Below are 18,833 nucleotides of genomic sequence, written 5' to 3'. Positions count from 1 at the left end.
ACTTACCATTCTTTGCCTCGCTTCCAATCAAATAAAAAAATGCCGTTACTATTTCAATATTGTATTTTAGAGAAATCTGCTATTCCTTGATGAAATCCGCAACACAAGTGTGAGTACGACACTGCAACTATGTTCACAAACACTTTAAACGTATTTTAGTTTTGTTTTAACACGGAAATAATAAATTTATAAAAATGACGCTTCGTTGTAACCGCGCTTTGCAAATTTTCGCACAAACTTTATGGAAGTGTAACCAGATTGCTATTCTTCAGGTATATATATATATGGTATATACCAGCAAGTTTGCTTGCGCACCTAGACAAATAAAACACCGTGAGTAAACATTTTATTTATTTAGGTAAGATACAAAAACGTGTATTCATCAATAATATTTAAGTATTTATTAAATTTATTATTAAATTATTATTATTAAATTTATTGCACTATTTATTTGGCTGCTATAAGCATCGGTGTTTGCCATAAACATTGATGTTTTCAAGAACATCGATGCATCGATAGTGTTATCGATGATTCGCCACCTCTAGTACCAATTTTATGAAGAGCAGCAGCAGCACATAAAAAATAGTTTTTATACAATTACTTTTTACAATTCACACCTGCTAAGCTGTGTTACGTCGCGTAAATAACAAAAAAAATATTAAAAGACTGAAAATTAATGCGTATAGAAGTTGTAGTGGCCGTGTTTTTTGTTATTCGGCAAGGACTGAAAAGAAGGGAACGTGTTTGGGGCGGACTTGTTTTTTGAGTGCTTGTGCAAAAAGGGGACGCCGCGGCAGCAACTAACTAACTGTGTTTTGGGGAAAAATAGCCGCGCGGTGGCCAAAGGAGCGCCCCAGCTCAGCTCAACCCGATTTATGTTTAGTGTGTAGAAGTAAACGGAGGGGCGTTTGCGTCTGTATACGTGTGAGTGTTTGTGTGTTGTACAAGAACAAGTTGCGTGCCTTAGTGTTGGTGTCTTGTGCAGGTGTGCGTGTACCTGGCTGTGTGTGAGACTGAGACTGTGTCGGTGTGTGTGTGTGCGTGTACTGCGGTCTTGATGTCTGCGCTTTTTCCCAGCCGAAGACGAAGAAGCGAGCACACAGGTGAATTATTGGTGCAATACGCTGCTGCTGCCTTGACGCTGCTAACGCTGTCATTGCCGCTGCTGTTGCTGCGGTGTTGGCAACACAGCTAAAAAAGCTAACAAAAAAGACAACAAGCAAGAGTGAGAGCGAGAGAGAGAACTTAAGTGACAAACTGAAAAATGCTGCGTTTTCTAAGTCGTCGCAAGGTGCGCAACAACTATGCGGATAATGCGAGCAACGTGCGGGGCGGTGTTGGAGGAGGCGGAGGCGGGGCTGCAAGTGGCGTCATTGCGAGCAGCAGCGGGTCACAGATTAAGCCGCAACGCATTGTGGTAAACAAAAACAAAATCGACTGCCGTGTAATTCTGCTGGACAACACTGACCTTTCCATCGAATTATCGGTGAGTATATAGAATTACAATTTGTCTGCGCTTATCTGCACTCCAGGGACAGGGAACCAACTGTATGTGGTATGTGGAAGGGTTGAGGTTTTGTTTACTTAAGGTGCATGCCACGATTGCGTGTGATAAACACGACGAAACGACAAGAAACGTATCGAAATGAACTGCTGATCGCCGTAACATTATATCAGCAGCGCCAAAAGCAAACGTGATTAGTTCAGGGCCACTTTGCGTGCCAACAGCAACCAGTATGAAAACCACAGTCAAGTATTGACTGCAATAGACCCTTTCATTTAGTAAGCGACTTCGTTAGAATCTTTTTTCTTCGGATATATACACTTTCTTTATTCCTAATTTATATTTGAATATTTATGATCCGATCGTAATAAAGTTTTGAGAACGAATATAAAAAGACTTCAGCGCCTTCTTCTGGCTCTTGCGTATATCGAAATAGATTTTCGACAAACCTAATCGACTCTTTTTCGCACTTACCTCCAAAAGCGAAGGGTCTAAAAACAAACAAACAAAACACACACGCACATAGTTTGATACACTTATAAATAATTAATTTGACCTGGCTTTGATTGCAGAAAAAAGCGCTTGGCAGCTTCCTCTACGAGCAGGTCTTCTACGCCCTAGATATTATCGAGAAGGATTACTTTGGACTGCAGTTTATGGACGCCAATCATGTCAAGCATTGGCTCGATCCCACCAAACCCATTAAGAAGCAGGTTAAAAGTGAGTAAACTTCACATTTGCATGACAATTGTATGGCAACTAAAATGTATTCTATAATTCACAGTTGGACCACCGTATACATTCCGTTTAAAGGTCAAATTCTACTCCTCGGAGCCAAATACGCTGCGTGAGGAGTTGACACGCTATCTGTTCTTCTTGCAATTGAAACAAGACTTGCTGGAGGGGCGCCTCGACTGCCCAGATGACAAATCCGCCGAGCTGTGCGCTCTGGCCTTGCAGTGTACGTGTTACTCGTCGAATTTGGCACTTGCGAAAGCATCAACAATGTTATAAACAATGCGAAAAACAGCTAAAAGATGAATGGCCAATTTTTCGGCTAGCTGTGTGACCTCAAGCTCAACTCACAATAGCTGAGAGAGCGGCGAGCACATCTTTCAATTGTTTTTGATTATAGCATTGTATTCTTTTTGGCTTTGTGCATAAATCTCATGTGTCCATTCAATTCACAGCTGAACTGGGCGACTACGATGATCAGGTGCATTCGGCGGCCACTGTTTCGGAGTTTCGCTTTGTCCCTGAGCAGACGGAGGATCTGGAGATTGCCATATTGGAGGAGTACAAGACATGTCGCGGTCTAACGCCAGCTCAGGCCGAGACAGCGTTCCTCAACAAGGCCAAGTGGCTGGACATGTACGGCGTGGACATGCACACGGTGCTGGGCAAGGATAGCTGCGAATATCATCTCGGACTAACGCCCACTGGCATTCTGGTGTTTGAGCGCGATCAGAAGATTGGTCTCTTCTTCTGGCCGAAGATAAGCAAGCTGGATTTCAAGAAAAAAAAAAAGCTAACGCTGATTGTCATCGAGGATGATGACGAGGGACGCGAACAGGAGCACACTTTTGTCTTTCGGCTGTACAACGAGAAGGCCTGCAAGCATTTGTGGAAGTGCGCCGTCGAGCATCACACATTCTTCCGCCTGCGGGCACCCGTTAAGGGTCCCTCGGCTCGCCAGAACTTCTTCCGCATGGGCTCACGCTTCCGCTACTCTGGCCGCACCGAGTTCCAGACCACGCAGCAGAGTCGAGCCCGTCGAACGGTGCAGTTTGAGCGTCGCCCATCGCAGCGCTTTGCCAGTCGTCAGTCGCATCTGTTGCGTGAGCGTCAAAAGGCTTCCCAGGAATCGGCAGCTGCTGCTGTCGCTTCTGTCAATGCACGTGCAGCGGCTGCTGCGGCGGCTGCAGCTCAAAAGCTGCCGCACAAGTGGCGGCTCCATCGCCAGCTGTAATCGAGAACAACAATGAGGCATTTGACTCGCTCATTTCGGCAGATCAGTTCATCACTGTGACGCCGTCACCATCTGTGCTCACTGTCATTCAAAACTCAGCCATCATTGAACCGGATGCGGCATGCAGCGGCTCGATTAGTTCTTCAAGTCAGGCGGCAGCTGCTTGCGCCTCGTTGGGACGCAATTCCCTGAAATCTAACTTTAGCAACGATGATCCGGCGTACAGCAAGATCGGCTCCATTGGCAAGGCGGCGGGACTTTCCGTGAAGTAAGTAAAAATGGTTAATGAATATTACCAGATGTTTAATTGAATGCTTTTGCCTTTAGATTGGAGCCGGAGTACACGCCCCCTTATTCACCGAATGCCACCAAGAACTTTGATGAGACGAATCCATTCCGTAGTGCGGCCACTTCGCATCATGGCAGCTTTGGCAAGGCATCAATTAGCTCCGGCCAGCTCAGGTGTGTATTAGAAACGTTTGCATTTCCATTTGCTGCACTTTTTGTATCGCTTCTTTGACTAATACGCATTGTATTTGTATTCATCTGTGTCTCTGTTTCCTCTTTTTTTTTGCTTTTCTGTTTCGTATGCTCTGTCTGTGTGTGTGTCGCATTGTGCAGTGTTAGGAGCGGCTTATCGGATAAAGATAGAGAGCTAGATTCATTACTTAAGTCCATTGTCAAAGATCCATCCCCATCTGTGCTTGCAAACGAAGCCATTAATGATGCTAACAGTATCAGGTAGCGTAAATAATAATATTCATAGTCACTCGATTGACAAATTTGATAATGTTCAAAATTGATTTGCAGGGTGACCATCAACAAGACCTTTGACATGGACCACAACACGGAGACACTGAAGCGCCTCTCGAACAACAATGAGAAGCCGAACAATCAAGTGAAGCTGGCCAATGTGGGCGCCACAGCGTTGCCGCCTGGCAACATCAAGTGCAATATACTAAAGGGTAAGTGTTTGCCATTATCTGCAATTTGTTTTCGTTATTCAATTGTCGTTTGCTATTCCAAGCAGCTCGCGTGGAGGAGGAAATGGGTGCAAGCGGCAATGCGAAGTTGACCAATCAAATGTTTGTGCCCGCCGCCGCCCACTCGAGTAGCAGCAACAGCAGCAACAGCAACCAACACAGCAGCAGCAGCAACATGCACGTCAACAACAATAATAACAATAACCTTAATAGCAGCAGCAATCATATACACAGCGACGGACCGGATTCCTTGAATGCCACCTACATATCTGTGGTGAGTTGAAGAGAGAAGAAGAAATAGACCGAGAGTGAGAGAGAGAAGGAGAAACACAAACCAGTTATCCGCCCCATGCCTTGCACTTATTTCATGCTTTCTGTACATTTATTTTTGTTTATTTTCATTTACATTTTGTGTTGTGTGTGCACTTTGTGTGTTTGTTATGCGCTGTGCTCTTTGTGGCTATTATTGTTTGCTACCACCACCACGACCACCATCACACATCATTCACGGGAATAGGGCGGCGATAAGCTGACGCTCAGCATACCGGAACAGAAGCCGAGCAGCGGCTCCAGCAGCAGCTCGAGCACCCTCAATGCTCGCGCCAGCAGCAACTCACCCTTTAGCAATGCCACATTCGTGTCGGGCTACAGTGGGCCACCGACGCCGCCATCGTCGCTGCCCGCCTCGATAAATAATGCGAGTAGCAGCAATAGCAGCAATATGACGACAAGTGTCACCACCATAAGCACGCCCAGCAGTTCGTCTGCAAGTGTTAATGTGATTGCCAGCAGCAGCAGTGGCAGCAATGCAACAACAGCAGCTGCAGTTGCAAGTGCAACAACTCCCACGGAGCCGCCGCAATCTATGCTGAGCAATGCCTCGGCAGCTGAAATACTCATTAATGAAATATTCATTAACAATATCATAAACAATAACACGACATCGGCGAGCAGTGGAGCTGCAACCAGCGGCAGCGGCAGCAAATCAGAGGCAATAGCAAAGTCCTCAACGTCAACGCCCAGCGCTGGCACTTTGCTCTTCTCCACGCTCAGCGAACAGGAGCGTTTGGAGGCACAGAAGACGAATCAGCAGCAACAGCAGGGTCAAAGCGAAGTCGATTCAGCGCACAGCGAAAAGGTTTGACACCACACTTTATTGGGGGAACTATCAGGCTGTCCTTTAACCTAACTCTCTTGCCAACTAACATTAATCTTCATTTCAATTGCACGCACTATTAATCGAAACTAATAATAACCCTATTGAATTTTGATTATTTATTAATCCATTCTGATTACTTTCTACAGAAGAACAGCAGCCATCATCCGCAGCAGGAGAACGTACGCATTCCATCGAACATTCACAACAGCAGCAGCAAGGACATGGTCTCGCCCTGGCTGGTCTCCTCGGAGGTGGTGTCCGCACCCAAGGGACGCGAGCCGACCATAATACGCAAATCCGTTATTACAACACAGTTGTAATTATTATTATTATTAACAAGCTATCTATTATTATTATTATTTTTATTGCTATTATTATGATTAGTTGGGTAAGCGTAAATGTTCGTATTTATAATTGTGTAAGAAAAGATATTAACTACTATAATATGACAACCTTAGAGACAAACTTCCTTTTAAGCATTCCAATCGAATGACAATGAAACGAAACAGAAAAAGAAAAAGTGAAAAGACAATGAGAGAGCAGGTCCAATCAAAATCATAGAAAACATGACTTTAACTGTCCATTAAATGTGCCTTAAATTATACTTAACATAATAACTTGTGCTTAAACTGAAATGGAAACGATGTACTTAAAGCAAAACAATACAATTTGCATACTCCATTATGTGTATTTAAATGTGTATAATCATAAGTGTATAGACTGGATTTTTAGAAAAAAACGAAGAGGAAAAGCAAAGTGATGTCTGTCTTTCTGCTTGATATATACAACGATCTATATTATAGCTAAGAAACTAAAAACGAAACGATACGAAAACTATATTTTGACAAAATTGCAGTATTCTAAAAAATTCTAACCGACCGACCGATCGAGTAATGAACAACGACGAATATCACATATTCAAAGTAATGATCAAAATGTGATTGATAACTCATTTATATAATACATACATATACATATACCTATATACCTATATAACTATACAATATATAGTATGGCATTTCAATATTTTGTATACAACAAATGCATTTCTATAATTAAATGTATAAAAACTAAAAAAAAGGCAGCATACATATTCAATATACAACAATAAAAATGCATGTACTACGTAAATTGTGTTTAGGGTAGTTTCTAGTTCCAGGAAGTCAAGCAGCTGCCCATGAAGAGATCGAGGAGCACACATATGTACTTGAAATTCCAAGATATTTTCGCAGACCCGCGAGGGTCGAGGCACTGCAATTAAAGCAGCGACAAGCGAGTGTTGATGTTGATACCAAATGTTGTCTGCACAACTGCTGTGGTCATGTTTAAATCTCTCTCTCTTGAGAACACATTTGTTGATGTTATTTGCTTAAGGCATTATTTTTAGACAGCCCACAACGACGCTGACTACGAGGGGGTAGACGATGTGTCTGTTTGTCTGTCTGTCTTTCGTATGTACATTTTTGGAAAAACAACGAGATGAGTACATAGAACAGAAGATGAGCATGTGCAGCACATCACATCATCACATCACATCACCATGATCCTCACCTTTGTGGCCCCACCTCGATTTCCTTCTTCTGTGGGCGTGTTTGTGCGAATTTAACGCCATCATTTCCTGCGCGCTCTAAAAATACTGCACGCTGCCTCTTGGGGAATTGCAATCGAATCTCGTTGAGGTTTTTAATTAAAATTGGATGCTATTTATTTTGTAAGACTGTAAAATTTAGACTCATTTTTAATAATCTCATATTAAGTTCTCCTTTCGTCATTTGCGACACTTCCAATAAATATTAATATATATAAATATAATACATTTCATTGCTGTCTGATTGATCGACTGATTGGTACAAGAATTGACTGATTGATTGGTCCGTTTCGGTTCGGTTCGGTCTGGTCCTGGTCTGGTCTGGTTCGGCAGGGCAGCAAGAGGTTTTGTCACTTAAAATTAATCATTCATCTCATCCTAGGCGCCTCCTCGACGCCTCGATCTGTGCATTGTGTAGAGTGTGTGCGTAGTTGTAGTTGTAGTTGTTGTTGTTGTGTGTGGCTGTTGTGTGTTGAGTGTGAGCTTAGAAGCACTTGCGGTGCACAATGCCAGGGCCAGACTCATCGTATTCCTGCTTCGAGATCCACATCTGCTGGAAGGTGGACAGAGAGGCCAGGATGGAGCCACCGATCCAGACGGAGTATTTACGCTCTGGTGGTGCAATGATCTTGATCTTGATGGTGGATGGCGCCAAGGCGGTGATCTCCTTCTGCATGCGATCAGCAATACCGGGGTACATGGTGGTGCCACCGGACATCACAATGTTGGCATACAGATCCTTACGGATATCCACGTCGCACTTCATGATCGAGTTGTAGACGGTCTCGTGGATGCCGCACGATTCCATGCCCAAGAACGAGGGCTGGAACAGAGATTCGGGGCAGCGGAAACGCTCGTTGCCAATGGTGATCACCTGACCATCGGGCAACTCGTAGGACTTCTCCAGCGATGTGGATGCGGCAGCTGTGGCCATCTCCTGCTCAAAGTCCAGAGCAACATAGCACAACTTCTCCTTGATGTCGCGCACAATTTCACGCTCAGCGGTGGTGGTGAACGAGTAGCCACGCTCGGTGAGGATCTTCATCAAGTAATCGGTGAGATCACGGCCAGCCAGATCGAGACGGAGGATAGCATGGGGCAGAGCATAACCCTCATAGATGGGCACAGTGTGGGAGACACCATCGCCAGAGTCGAGCACAATACCCGTGGTACGACCGGAGGCGTACAGGGAGAGCACGGCCTGGATGGCCACATACATGGCGGGGGCGTTGAAGGTCTCAAACATGATCTGAGTCATCTTCTCGCGATTGGCCTTGGGGTTGAGGGGTGCCTCGGTGAGGAGGACGGGGTGCTCCTCGGGTGCGACACGCAATTCATTGTAGAAAGTGTGATGCCAGATCTTCTCCATATCGTCCCAGTTGGTGATGATGCCGTGCTCAATGGGATACTTGAGGGTGAGGATACCTCTCTTCGACTGCGCCTCATCGCCCACATAGGAATCCTTTTGGCCCATGCCCACCATCACGCCCTGATGACGGGGACGACCCACGATCGAGGGGAAGACAGCGCGTGGTGCGTCATCACCGGCGAAACCAGCTTTGCACATACCGGAACCATTATCCACGACTAATGCGGCAACCTCATCATCACACATGGCGAATGGACTGTTTTCTCACTGCAAATACCAAAGACGAGAGTAGAGAACAGCGATTAGATCAAAGGATACGCGCAATTTCGAAGGAGATCCGTGCGGAGATTTTAATAATTATTTCTGTGTGTGTTCCAAAAACTTTAACAACAAAACAATTTTGACAACTAAGAATTCTGATTTCTGATTTCTGAATTGATAGAATATTAGGCAAACGAACCGTTTTCTCGGCGAAGGAAAAGGAAAAGTTTGTAAATGTTTTGTATAGCAACACTTTCGCTGTAGAACTGCGAGTGGCTGCTGGATTGTAATGAGCTAATATTTATACCATTTGTGCGACCCTCAGTCGAACAGATTTTCCACAACTACACACGAGATACAGATACATCCACATCCACATGCAAAGATACATCTACAGATACAGATACATCCGATAGAGATAGAGACAGCGACAGGCGCAGAGAACAGAGAACAGACATATGCAGCACATGGATGCACATTTCGCTTAAAGGGGAAATTTTTGAATATCTTTTAAAAATAATTCTTTCTTTTTTTTGTTTTTGCTTTGCTTTTTTTTTCATAATTTCCGAGAGGGGCCACAACACGCTGTCGACGTCGACGTCGACGTCAGCGAAGGCGAGCTGAGCGCAGGGTAAACAAAAATTGCTCAAACACACAAATATTATTCTATACCCTGCACAAAGGGCATTCAAAACAAGTCTGGACAAATGTGACCTATTGTCGTTAAATAGAACAAGGTGTTGTTCTACCAAAAGGCTGAGTAAATAATGACTTTGAAAAAGATGAATTACCATTGTTTTAGCTTATAGTTATATTATATTTATACTTAAATTACTTTAATTGTTAATAGGCAGCAAAAGAATTACCATTATATCAATTCAGCAGTTTTTTTGTGCCATTGTTTTGTATATTTTCTAAAAGACTTTCCTTTGCAATTGAATGATAAATTTATGGAGCCTTTGAGAGATTAATTCGTTTCATACTTCGCATGCTTAGGTCTGGTTTTGTCTATAGTCTTTTATATCTCTCTAATTTAGCAACATTTTTTTGGTAGTTTTAAGAAAACTTTAATCTTATTGGGAACCCTGAACTATTTGAGAATTAATTCTATTGCCAATTTTTAAGCTTTTTTTTAGGGTTTAAAAAGAAACTTTGGCTCTGTTTACATATATTATAAACTCATTTTGTGATATCGCACACATTAATTAATGAAAATGTTGTACTATTCATATAATATATTTTTCTCAGATCATTTACATCAAGCAGCTTATCTTTCTACAGAAAACGTATCCATTCATAAATTTATCAAAGTCGAATGTTTTAAGTATCAATTTCTTTAAAGAACATTCCCATAGAAAGTGTATTTATTTAGTCGGCATTCCAATTAACGAATTTCTCAGTTTGTGTTTGCTTTATTTTTTCTTCTTTTTTTGTCGAGCGTCGGATCCTCCGTGGAGGCGTCGTAGGCGTCATTCGCCGTGTGTGTGCGATTGTCTATGCTTGTGTGTGGATGTGTGTGTGTGTGTGTATGTTTTTTTTTGTTTTGTCGAATTTTTAATCAACATTTGCACGTTGGTCCAATCCATACATGGGGATGGATGGAACACTCTCAGCAGAGAGCGCACTCGCAATTAGAAAAAAGAATTTTTGAAAACAAAAAAATACAAAATTAAATATCGAAAATACGCGCAACATACTTTGTGTGTACGATGTGGGTGTAGTTTCTTTCTCAGGGGTGTGGGTGTGTGCAGAGGTGGGTTGAGGGAGGAGGGAGGGGTGACGAAACACCATCATTATAATAGGTCGAAAATTGTGAATAGATCGCGCAAGTAGCCATCAATTATTATTATGTAAATACGGTCAGGAAATCAAGAGAGAACATTGCACCTGTTTTACTTGCATCTAATTTAATATTTTATTAACTCGCAAAGAATAACAAAAAACAAAAATGAAAAATATGTGTTTGTTGTTTACAAAAGGAGGCAATAAACAACAACAAAATATTTATCGTGCGCTCTCACGTTTTTTTTTTCGCGCATAAGATTCTTTAGTTGTGACTCGCTGAATACGAATGGAAATCTATTTTTAAGCGCAGATTTTTCAATTGTATATCGCATGTATAGAATGCTATATGTTTGGCCAGATAACTCAGGTGCAAATACTAGACGGGGTATTTAGGACTGTGGAATACCCTACACTATGAGTGGAAGGTGAATAATTATAGCTATTGATATACTTTGAAGTTCGATAATTATTTAAAAGTATTTCTTAATGCATGCAATGTCATTTTATTGTATTTCCAAGTTTAATTGCTTGCATTTTTATTTGTACATTGAATTGAAGGGCATCTCCAAGTCGAGTTCAAGCAAGTCGAAGGCTAATTTAGGTAATTTACTATACTAACATATATCATTAAATGTTTATTTAGAGGGAGAATTTCTAACCAACAAACATTAATTTAAAAGAAATGAATTCAAGAAATATTATACTTATTCAAACTAATCTTCATAGCATTTTTGTAGGGTATCTTATACTCGTTCAAGTAGTAATTACTATAAGAATTATTTGTTAATTACTTGGGGTACTTATACTCAATCAACTAGAGAGCCTTAATTGGTTCACTGACAACCAGGAATTTACGCAATTAATTCATCTAAATCGGAACTCGTTCTTTCAAGGCCCTTTGGCAAAGTTGTAGTTGGTATTCGAGTTACATATATATATTATATATATATATATTTGTTTCAGTCTAAAAATCAATTCGCGTAATATTCAATGAAAATCCCATTCAGTCAAGCAGATCGTTTCGTTTGTGCCCCAGAAGAAGTAGAAAAAAAAACAGCGAGCAGCTGATTGAATTGTGTTGGCCAGCAACAACAAAAATATGCCAATTTGATGATACCACAACAAATGTGTAAATCTAAAAATATGTTTTTATAAAAATTGTGAAAATATACATTCATATATCTATCTGTTGTAGATTCATATACATATATTTTTGTGTACAGGGGCCAGCCGGCCAGCCAGCCAGCTAGCCAGCCAGCGCAGTAGGCCAGCACCTTTTAAGGATGCACCAGCAAATGGCCAACGGAGGTGGCGACGGCAGCGACGTCTGCACGGGCACAGTGGGGCAAGGTGTGCGGAAACGCAAATAATTGCTTACCAATTAAATCGAGCGCCATATTTGGTATGGCTATAAATATTTGAGAGTCGATTTGTAGACCAAACAGTGTTGAATACTTTAAGAAATTTATTAGTTTAATAAATGAATTATGAAAGCAATGTTTAAGTGTCTATATTTGGTTCAAAGTATATTAAATACCTAAAGAAATAGTTAAGATGATTGAATTAATTATAAATGATATATTGTTTAGCTAATTTGTAGTTAAGCTAACATTAAATATTTCAAGAGTTATTGCAGTTTAATAAAGTAATTATAAAAGTAATGTCTTAAAACCAATTTGTGGTTTATAAAATAAATAATAAAAATTTGAGAGTCGATTTGTAGCCCAAACAATGTTGAATACTTTAAGGAATTTATACATTTAAAAAATGAATTATGAAAGTAATGTCTTAGTGTATATTTTTTGGTTCCAACAATCTTAAGTATTTAAGTAATTATGAGCGTAACAATCTGAAATATTTAAGTACTTATAAGTGCATTATTTTAGTAACCAAAAATAGTTTAAACAATATTTAACACACCAAGAAATAGTTAAGTTAAACGAAGTAATTATAAAGTAATGATTTATAGTCGTTTTGAAGTTCAGACAATAATAAATATTTCAAGAAATTTATAAGTTTATTAAGTGAATTACGAAAGTAATGTTTTAGTATCTATATTTGGTTCAAAGAATCTTAAGCATTTAAGTAATTTTAAGTGAAATACTTTAGTGACCGAAAATAGTTGAAGCAATCTTAAGTATTTGAATAAGAAGTAATTATAAACGTAATAATTTATAGTCGATTTGTGGTTCAGTTAATAATACAATTTTCAATAAATATTGTAATTTAACAAGGTAATTAAAAAGGTTGTGTTCTTTAACCAATTTGTGGTGAAAAGAATCTTAAATGTTTAAAGAAATGAATAATAAATATTTATTGGTTCAAATATATTGAATACGTAATACGTAAAAGCAACATATTTATTGTTCAAACAATAATAAATATTTTAAGAAATATTGTAGACTTAAACAATATTTGTAAAACTAATGTTTTTTAGTCATTTTGTGGTTTAAGGAATATTAAAAATTTAAAGAAATAAATAATAAATATTTTAACGTTCAATTTTAGGTCAAAGCATATTGAATACTTAAGGAAATAGTTAAGTCTTGAATGTGTAACTACTATTCAATTCTTTGCAAAGTGCTTACAATTAATTCTAAAGTGTTGTGCTTATCGAGTGGCCACTGTGGCACGTCGACAACTGCTTGGATTATGACAAGCAGCCGCAACGGCAACGCTGCCGTGCATTCCACGGCATATTGCAATTCTGTATTTTTAAATTGAATAATGTGCCAAGAAAATATGAAAAACTAAATACATATATTGCATATGCATTTAAGTATATACTACAATTTATTTGCTCCCAATGCGAGCGACAACACCGGGCGTATGCGTAATGTGCAGCGATGGCGACTCAGCGCAAGCGACGATGTAAACACCGCAGAGGCTTGAGACGTGATCGTCGCTTGACCACCAACCAATAGACGAACCACTCGAGCAGAAAGACGCAGCTGGCGAGCAACAACAAAGCGCTGGCAAAGGCAAAGGCGCCATGGAACTGGGCAAGCGTCAACGACTTGAAGACATCCTCCTGGGCACGTGCGATCTTCTCGTGTATGACTCGAACCATGTCCAAGTCTCGTGACCATTTCTGCATGTGGCCCGACTCGATGACATTCTGAATAATCGCATTGATTTGCCGCAACAGCTGAAACTTCCGAGGAAGCAACATGACCACGGGATAAACGTAAAGAGACTCACGACGATCGAAGCAGTAAAGTTTGTCCCGCTGGATTCTGGCATTGTAGAAAGCGTGTTGTCGAGACACAGCGACAGCAATGTGCTCGTTATCTGCAGCATTATTCAGACAGTCCACGATGTTGTAGCAGATCTCGAACTTTTCGCGTATATACTTGAAGGTCTAAACATAGAGAATTAATAGGAAAATACTTTGTTAGTTCGTTGGGTTACTAACCTCGCCGTCCTTATCCAAATGTCGAACATTCTCCGAGCTCACCATGATGGTCATGCGATTCTCGTAGATCTCATGCAGATGACTGATCTGCGTTTGGGTTGTGGGCGTGGTCAATGTGCTTATCAAGAAGCTCTGATAGGTATTGCTAAAGAAGAAACCCATATAAAAGGCAAGAGCGAGGAGCATACGTAGAACTAACGGCAACGAAAGCGCATTCACATTGATTGCCTGGGTCAAGAGAATGCCGAACATGCGCATGAAAATTGTCGGAAAGTTGGCCAAACTCTTCAGTCGAAACCTGGAAACCTTTTGAGCCGCAAGCACAGACAAAGAGCTGACGATGATGAAGAGCAGCAGCAGCAACAAGGAGTTGGTTTTGAAGCCAGCCAAGAAGTTAAAGAAGCTGTGATGACGCTTCGCTCTGGCCACGCACCAGGTGAGCTCATCCTGCAGATACGATGTGGAGCTGGACACCACCTGACTGATGCTGGGATCTTCGTCGATGCCGCCAACAATCACATCGATTTGACTGGAAAGTATAATTCATTTATTACAATAAACGTATTAATCAAAATTCAATCTAAAATCAAATATAAAGTTACTAAATCTTAGAATTCTTAGGTATAAAAACCAAGTTAAAAATAATTATTTTAATCCCAAAAATGAGTAAGGGTAAAGCAAGAATTTTGCTTTGTGAAAATATTTATAATATAAGATTTAAATTTTACAAAAATACTTTCACCTAAATAAGAAATTGAGCCTCAAAATAAAATGAAAATAAAGAGAAATTATTTGTTATATCATAAGCCATAACTTTGCATTGTGATCTAATTGATATCATCATAATCTGTTAAGTATACGCCCCATTGCACTTACCCTTCAATCAGCTGTTGAAACAGATGAAACACATTGCTGCTCTGCATGTTAAAGTCAATGTTCACGTGGAGTCGCTGTGCAATCGTCTGCACCAGCTGATACTCCAGTCCAGTCAGCGTGATCTTCTGGGCCACATTATCGTCCACCTGATCGACATTCTCCACATTGTTGTACTCCTCCTTTTCGGTGTAGCTCTCGTCGTAGCTGTTAGCATAGCCATCGGAGTAACCATCGGCGTTGTTATCGCTGTCATTGGCTGCTGTTGTCCCTTCGGTTTCGGTTTCGTCCCCGTACTGCGTCTCGGCGTCGGGTGGCGGCTTGGTGACGGATTCAACTTCTACCTCACTTTGGCTGCTGGTGCTGAAGATGTAAGGCTCCCAGGGACCGCGGTAAGCGGCTCTGATGGGACAGCCGCTGAGATCATGAGGGAATTTGTCCTCAAAACGGCCGCGTGTAAATTCTTCGATCTCGACATCTCCTATGGTCACTCTGGCACTTTCAGAGTCCCAGTCGGGGAGTTCATCCCTAGCAAAAGGAGCGTTTCCTTCCCCATATGTAGCATAGTCCACATTACCTGTAGCGTTGTCTTCGCCCTCGTCAATTTCGTCAGTATTATCGCCATGCTGCGCCACCTCTTCCTCAACATTTTCCTCATGCTCCGCAGCTTCTTTGTCTGCATTCTCCTCTTTGCCCCTCCTATTGTCACCTACATTCTCTCCCAGCTCCATCTCGTCTCCGCTGACATTATTCTCCTGCTCCCCTTCCTCATTGTCTGCATTTTCCGCCTGCTCCGGTTGTTCGCCGTCATTCCCTTCTTGCTTAACTGCCTCTTCATCAACGTTACTTTCCTGCACTGTCTCCCCTCCGTCTGCATTTTCCTCCTTCTTCTGCTCATCCTCCTCTATATTCCCTTCCTGCTTTGTCTCCTCTTCCTCTACATTCGTGTCCGGCTGCGTCTCTCTTTCATCAATATTTTCCTCCTGTTCAGTCTCTTCTCCATCAACATTCTCCTCCTGCTCAGGTGTCTCTTCGTCAGCATTCTCTTCCTTCACCGGCTCCTCTTTGCCTGTATTCCCCTCCTGCTCTGCTTCCTCTCCATCACCATTCCCTTCCTCCTCAGCCCCTTCCCCAACACTTTCCTCAGTCCCTTCTTCATTCCCTTCCTCAGTCCTTTCCTCAGTCCCTTCCTCAGTCCTTTCCTCAGTCCCTTCCTCAGCCCCTTCCTCTTCCTCTTCCCCTTCCTCGTCTTCATCCTCCTCATCCTCTTCCTCTCCATCCCCTTCATAACTACATGCATCCAGCATGTCAATGGCTATGACACGATTGCCACAATTGTTGTCCGGATGATAGGGAAATACCGTCTTGGCAAAGAAGAAACTCGTTTCCTCGTTCTGTCCAATCACATTCACATTGTACAGCTTGTTGTTCATGAACGTCAGCATCAATTCAACCATCAGATCCGTCATCTCCTCGTCCGTCTCCTCCACCGTAGCCAGAAAGACAACAAACTGTGCAAAGGGATTCCAGTTGAGCATTCGCTTCCAATTGTTGAAGGTCTCCTCGATGTCTTCGTCATCCAGATTGCCAACGATTAGGAAATAACACTGCGGCTTCTCGTGCATTTCCATGAGCTCCGCTTGAGTCTTGTGCTTCTCCTCTGCCCTGGTGGTCAACAGGGTCCAGGGATGATCCGGGTGCTCGTTGAGCGCTTGTAAAAGACGCTGCTGCACCTCACGATTTGAGGAGAGAATGCTGACACACATCACAGAGCCAGACATGGCTTCACTGTAAGAGAAGTACTTGCGAAGCAGCGCCAAAGTGCAGGCCACCTGCGACTTGTCTTCTTCGGGCAACTGCATCAGGTTGATGCCGAAAGCAGAGACGAGAGTGGCACCCAAGGTTAGCAATAGAGCTGCCCTGGGAATCCGTTGAAGAGGTTGCTTAAGTGCTGACATGCGAGCGACAACTGAGAGCGAGACACGCCCTCGCTTCAAGTGGAGAAGTGACCAACTGGTTAACTGGTCAACTGGTCAAGTGCTCAAGTGACCAAGGTCTGCATTTGCGTCTGCCTATTTCGTCTCAAGGGAGCCCTGGGGGCACAGTGGTTATTATCTAATTACCTATGCTAATTTTCAATTCATGACTTGACCCACGGCAAAGGTTTGTTATTATCATTCTTCATTGCTGTTTTTGTTTTAGTGTTTGTTTAGTTACAGAGCCGACACAGGTTTAGTTTTTTATCGCCAATCTCACTCTCTGACTGTTGGTTGCTCCATAAATATATATGTATTTCTATACAGTCTGTCAAATAAGTAAGCGACAGCGGTAATGATTTATAGCTCTTTATCGTGGTTTCGCTCGTAACAAACTCCATTCAATGCCCCACCCAGGTCTATAGGAAAATGGCAGCCAGTGCAGAGGAAAACTAAACCAGACTTTAAGCAAAGAAAATAAATAAACCACTAGGGGGAAAACTAGAAATAATGCAAATTGCGTGAGCTACAAAAAGTGATCTAAAACATTTGACAGCTTCGTGGGCTCCATGGAAACATTCAGTACTCAGCGGGATATCTTTTGCCACATCTCGGACCAGATTTGAGAGATACCTTTATTTTGCTATTTGCCAAAATGTAATTGAATTGATTACAAGTGCGTGTGCTGTAGCAGCAAAGAGTGACAGCTTAAAAGATACCCTGTAAAAGTTAAAGAAATAAAACAAATGAATATAATTATCAATTATGTATCTGAAGAAGTAAGAAAGCTAATAGCAAAACGGTACGGTATTATGCTAAAAATATACCAAATTAATATACCGATATTTGGCTTATTTTTAATGTTGACTATTAACCTCAAAATATACCATAGAGTATAGCAAAATATACTAGATTCTCAAGCAAAGCAATTAAAACACGATAGTATCATCTAGTATATTTTCCACTCTATGGTATATTTTGAATGTAGTAGTATAAATGTAGCCTTTGGTATTAATTTTTAGTATTTTTGTGGTATATTAAGTTAATTATATATTAATATACCGATATTTGGCATATTTTTAATGTTGACTATTAACCTCAAAATATACCATTGAGTATAGTAAAATATATAATACTAGATTGTCAAGCAAAGCAACTAAAACCCGGCAGTTTCATTTAGTATATTTTGCACTCTATGGTATATTTTGAATGTAATAGTATAATTGCAGCCTTTGGTGTATAGTTTTAGTATTGTTGTGGTATATTAAGTTGGCATATATTAAAATTTAAACTTTTATTCACACTTCTTTTAAATCACTTCTACAATTTATCAATGAATATTAATTAAAATTAAATATCACTTAGTAAAAAGGGAAAATGATTCAGAAATGATCTTTTCATCCTCATATAAAAAACAGAATGAAACCAGTATGTTATAAACTACCATTCAGTAAGATCAACATATAATTTAGTATATGTTGAAACTTCCTCAAAGAATTCGAGAAATCAAAAACAACATTTTATGAACTTCACATTAAAAGTGTTGAAATAGTAACTTTAGAAGAAAAAACAAAGTGAAAAGTGGATACATAAAGAGCAACCAGTAGCTCTAAAGCAATAACTAAAGCGTTCAAATCATTTAGGATTGCCAACCAAATACTAGTCCAAGGAACATAACTGGATATTTTTATTAAACCACTTTGAATTGTGTCATTGCGTGTTTTTTTGAATTTGGCAACGAACTTCAAGAAAAACAGCGGGCGGCTTTAAAATTTATGCTTAAGTAAAACTGTCATAAAGCGCAACAAAGTATGGAAAATGAAACTTAACAATCTATAAATAATAAAAATTATGAATGAGATGTAACATGAGATGTAAATTTATTTTATTTTTTTTTTGCCTGTATACTTGTTTGAGCTGTTTTCAACTTGTTTTTCATTTTGTCGAGCGT

The 18,833-nt window shown here is 40.8% G+C and overlaps 3 protein-coding genes across 3 annotated transcripts; 1 reads left to right on the top strand and 2 right to left on the bottom strand.

Moving 5' to 3' along the window:
• The first annotated feature begins 537 nt into the window (after positions 1–537).
• Positions 538–7,625, top strand: LOC132787532 (uncharacterized). Its single transcript, XM_060794636.1, is given in 11 exon segments — positions 538–1,486; positions 2,077–2,224; positions 2,289–2,465; positions 2,695–3,432; positions 3,435–3,741; positions 3,801–3,935; positions 4,095–4,214; positions 4,284–4,438; positions 4,504–4,730; positions 4,974–5,594; positions 5,762–7,625. Coding segments are annotated over 11 exon segments (3,024 nt in total). The 5' UTR covers positions 538–1,264; the 3' UTR covers positions 5,936–7,625.
• LOC132787533 (actin-87E) lies at positions 7,296–9,130 on the bottom strand. The gene is made up of 2 exons (XM_060794637.1): positions 9,033–9,130; positions 7,296–8,839 (listed from the first exon to the last, which is right to left on the bottom strand). The coding sequence occupies exon 2, from the start codon at positions 8,816–8,818 to the stop codon at positions 7,688–7,690; it is 1,131 nt and encodes a 376-aa protein (XP_060650620.1). The 5' UTR covers positions 8,819–8,839; positions 9,033–9,130; the 3' UTR covers positions 7,296–7,687.
• Positions 9,131–13,472: 4,342 nt separating this feature from the next.
• Positions 13,473–16,864, bottom strand: LOC132785217 (uncharacterized). Its single transcript, XM_060791211.1, has 3 exons — positions 14,910–16,864; positions 14,034–14,562; positions 13,473–13,979 (listed from the first exon to the last, which is right to left on the bottom strand). The coding sequence occupies exons 1-3, from the start codon at positions 16,862–16,864 to the stop codon at positions 13,473–13,475; spliced, it is 2,991 nt and encodes a 996-aa protein (XP_060647194.1).
• Positions 16,865–18,833: the final 1,969 nt, after the last annotated feature.

The sequence above is a fragment of the Drosophila nasuta genome, chromosome 2R, assembly GCF_023558535.2.
Source record: "Drosophila nasuta strain 15112-1781.00 chromosome 2R, ASM2355853v1, whole genome shotgun sequence".
Taxonomy (NCBI): Eukaryota; Metazoa; Arthropoda; class Insecta; order Diptera; family Drosophilidae; genus Drosophila; species Drosophila nasuta.
The sequence above is the reverse complement of the archived record's forward strand: the minus strand, read 5'-3'. Positions and strand labels throughout refer to the sequence as shown.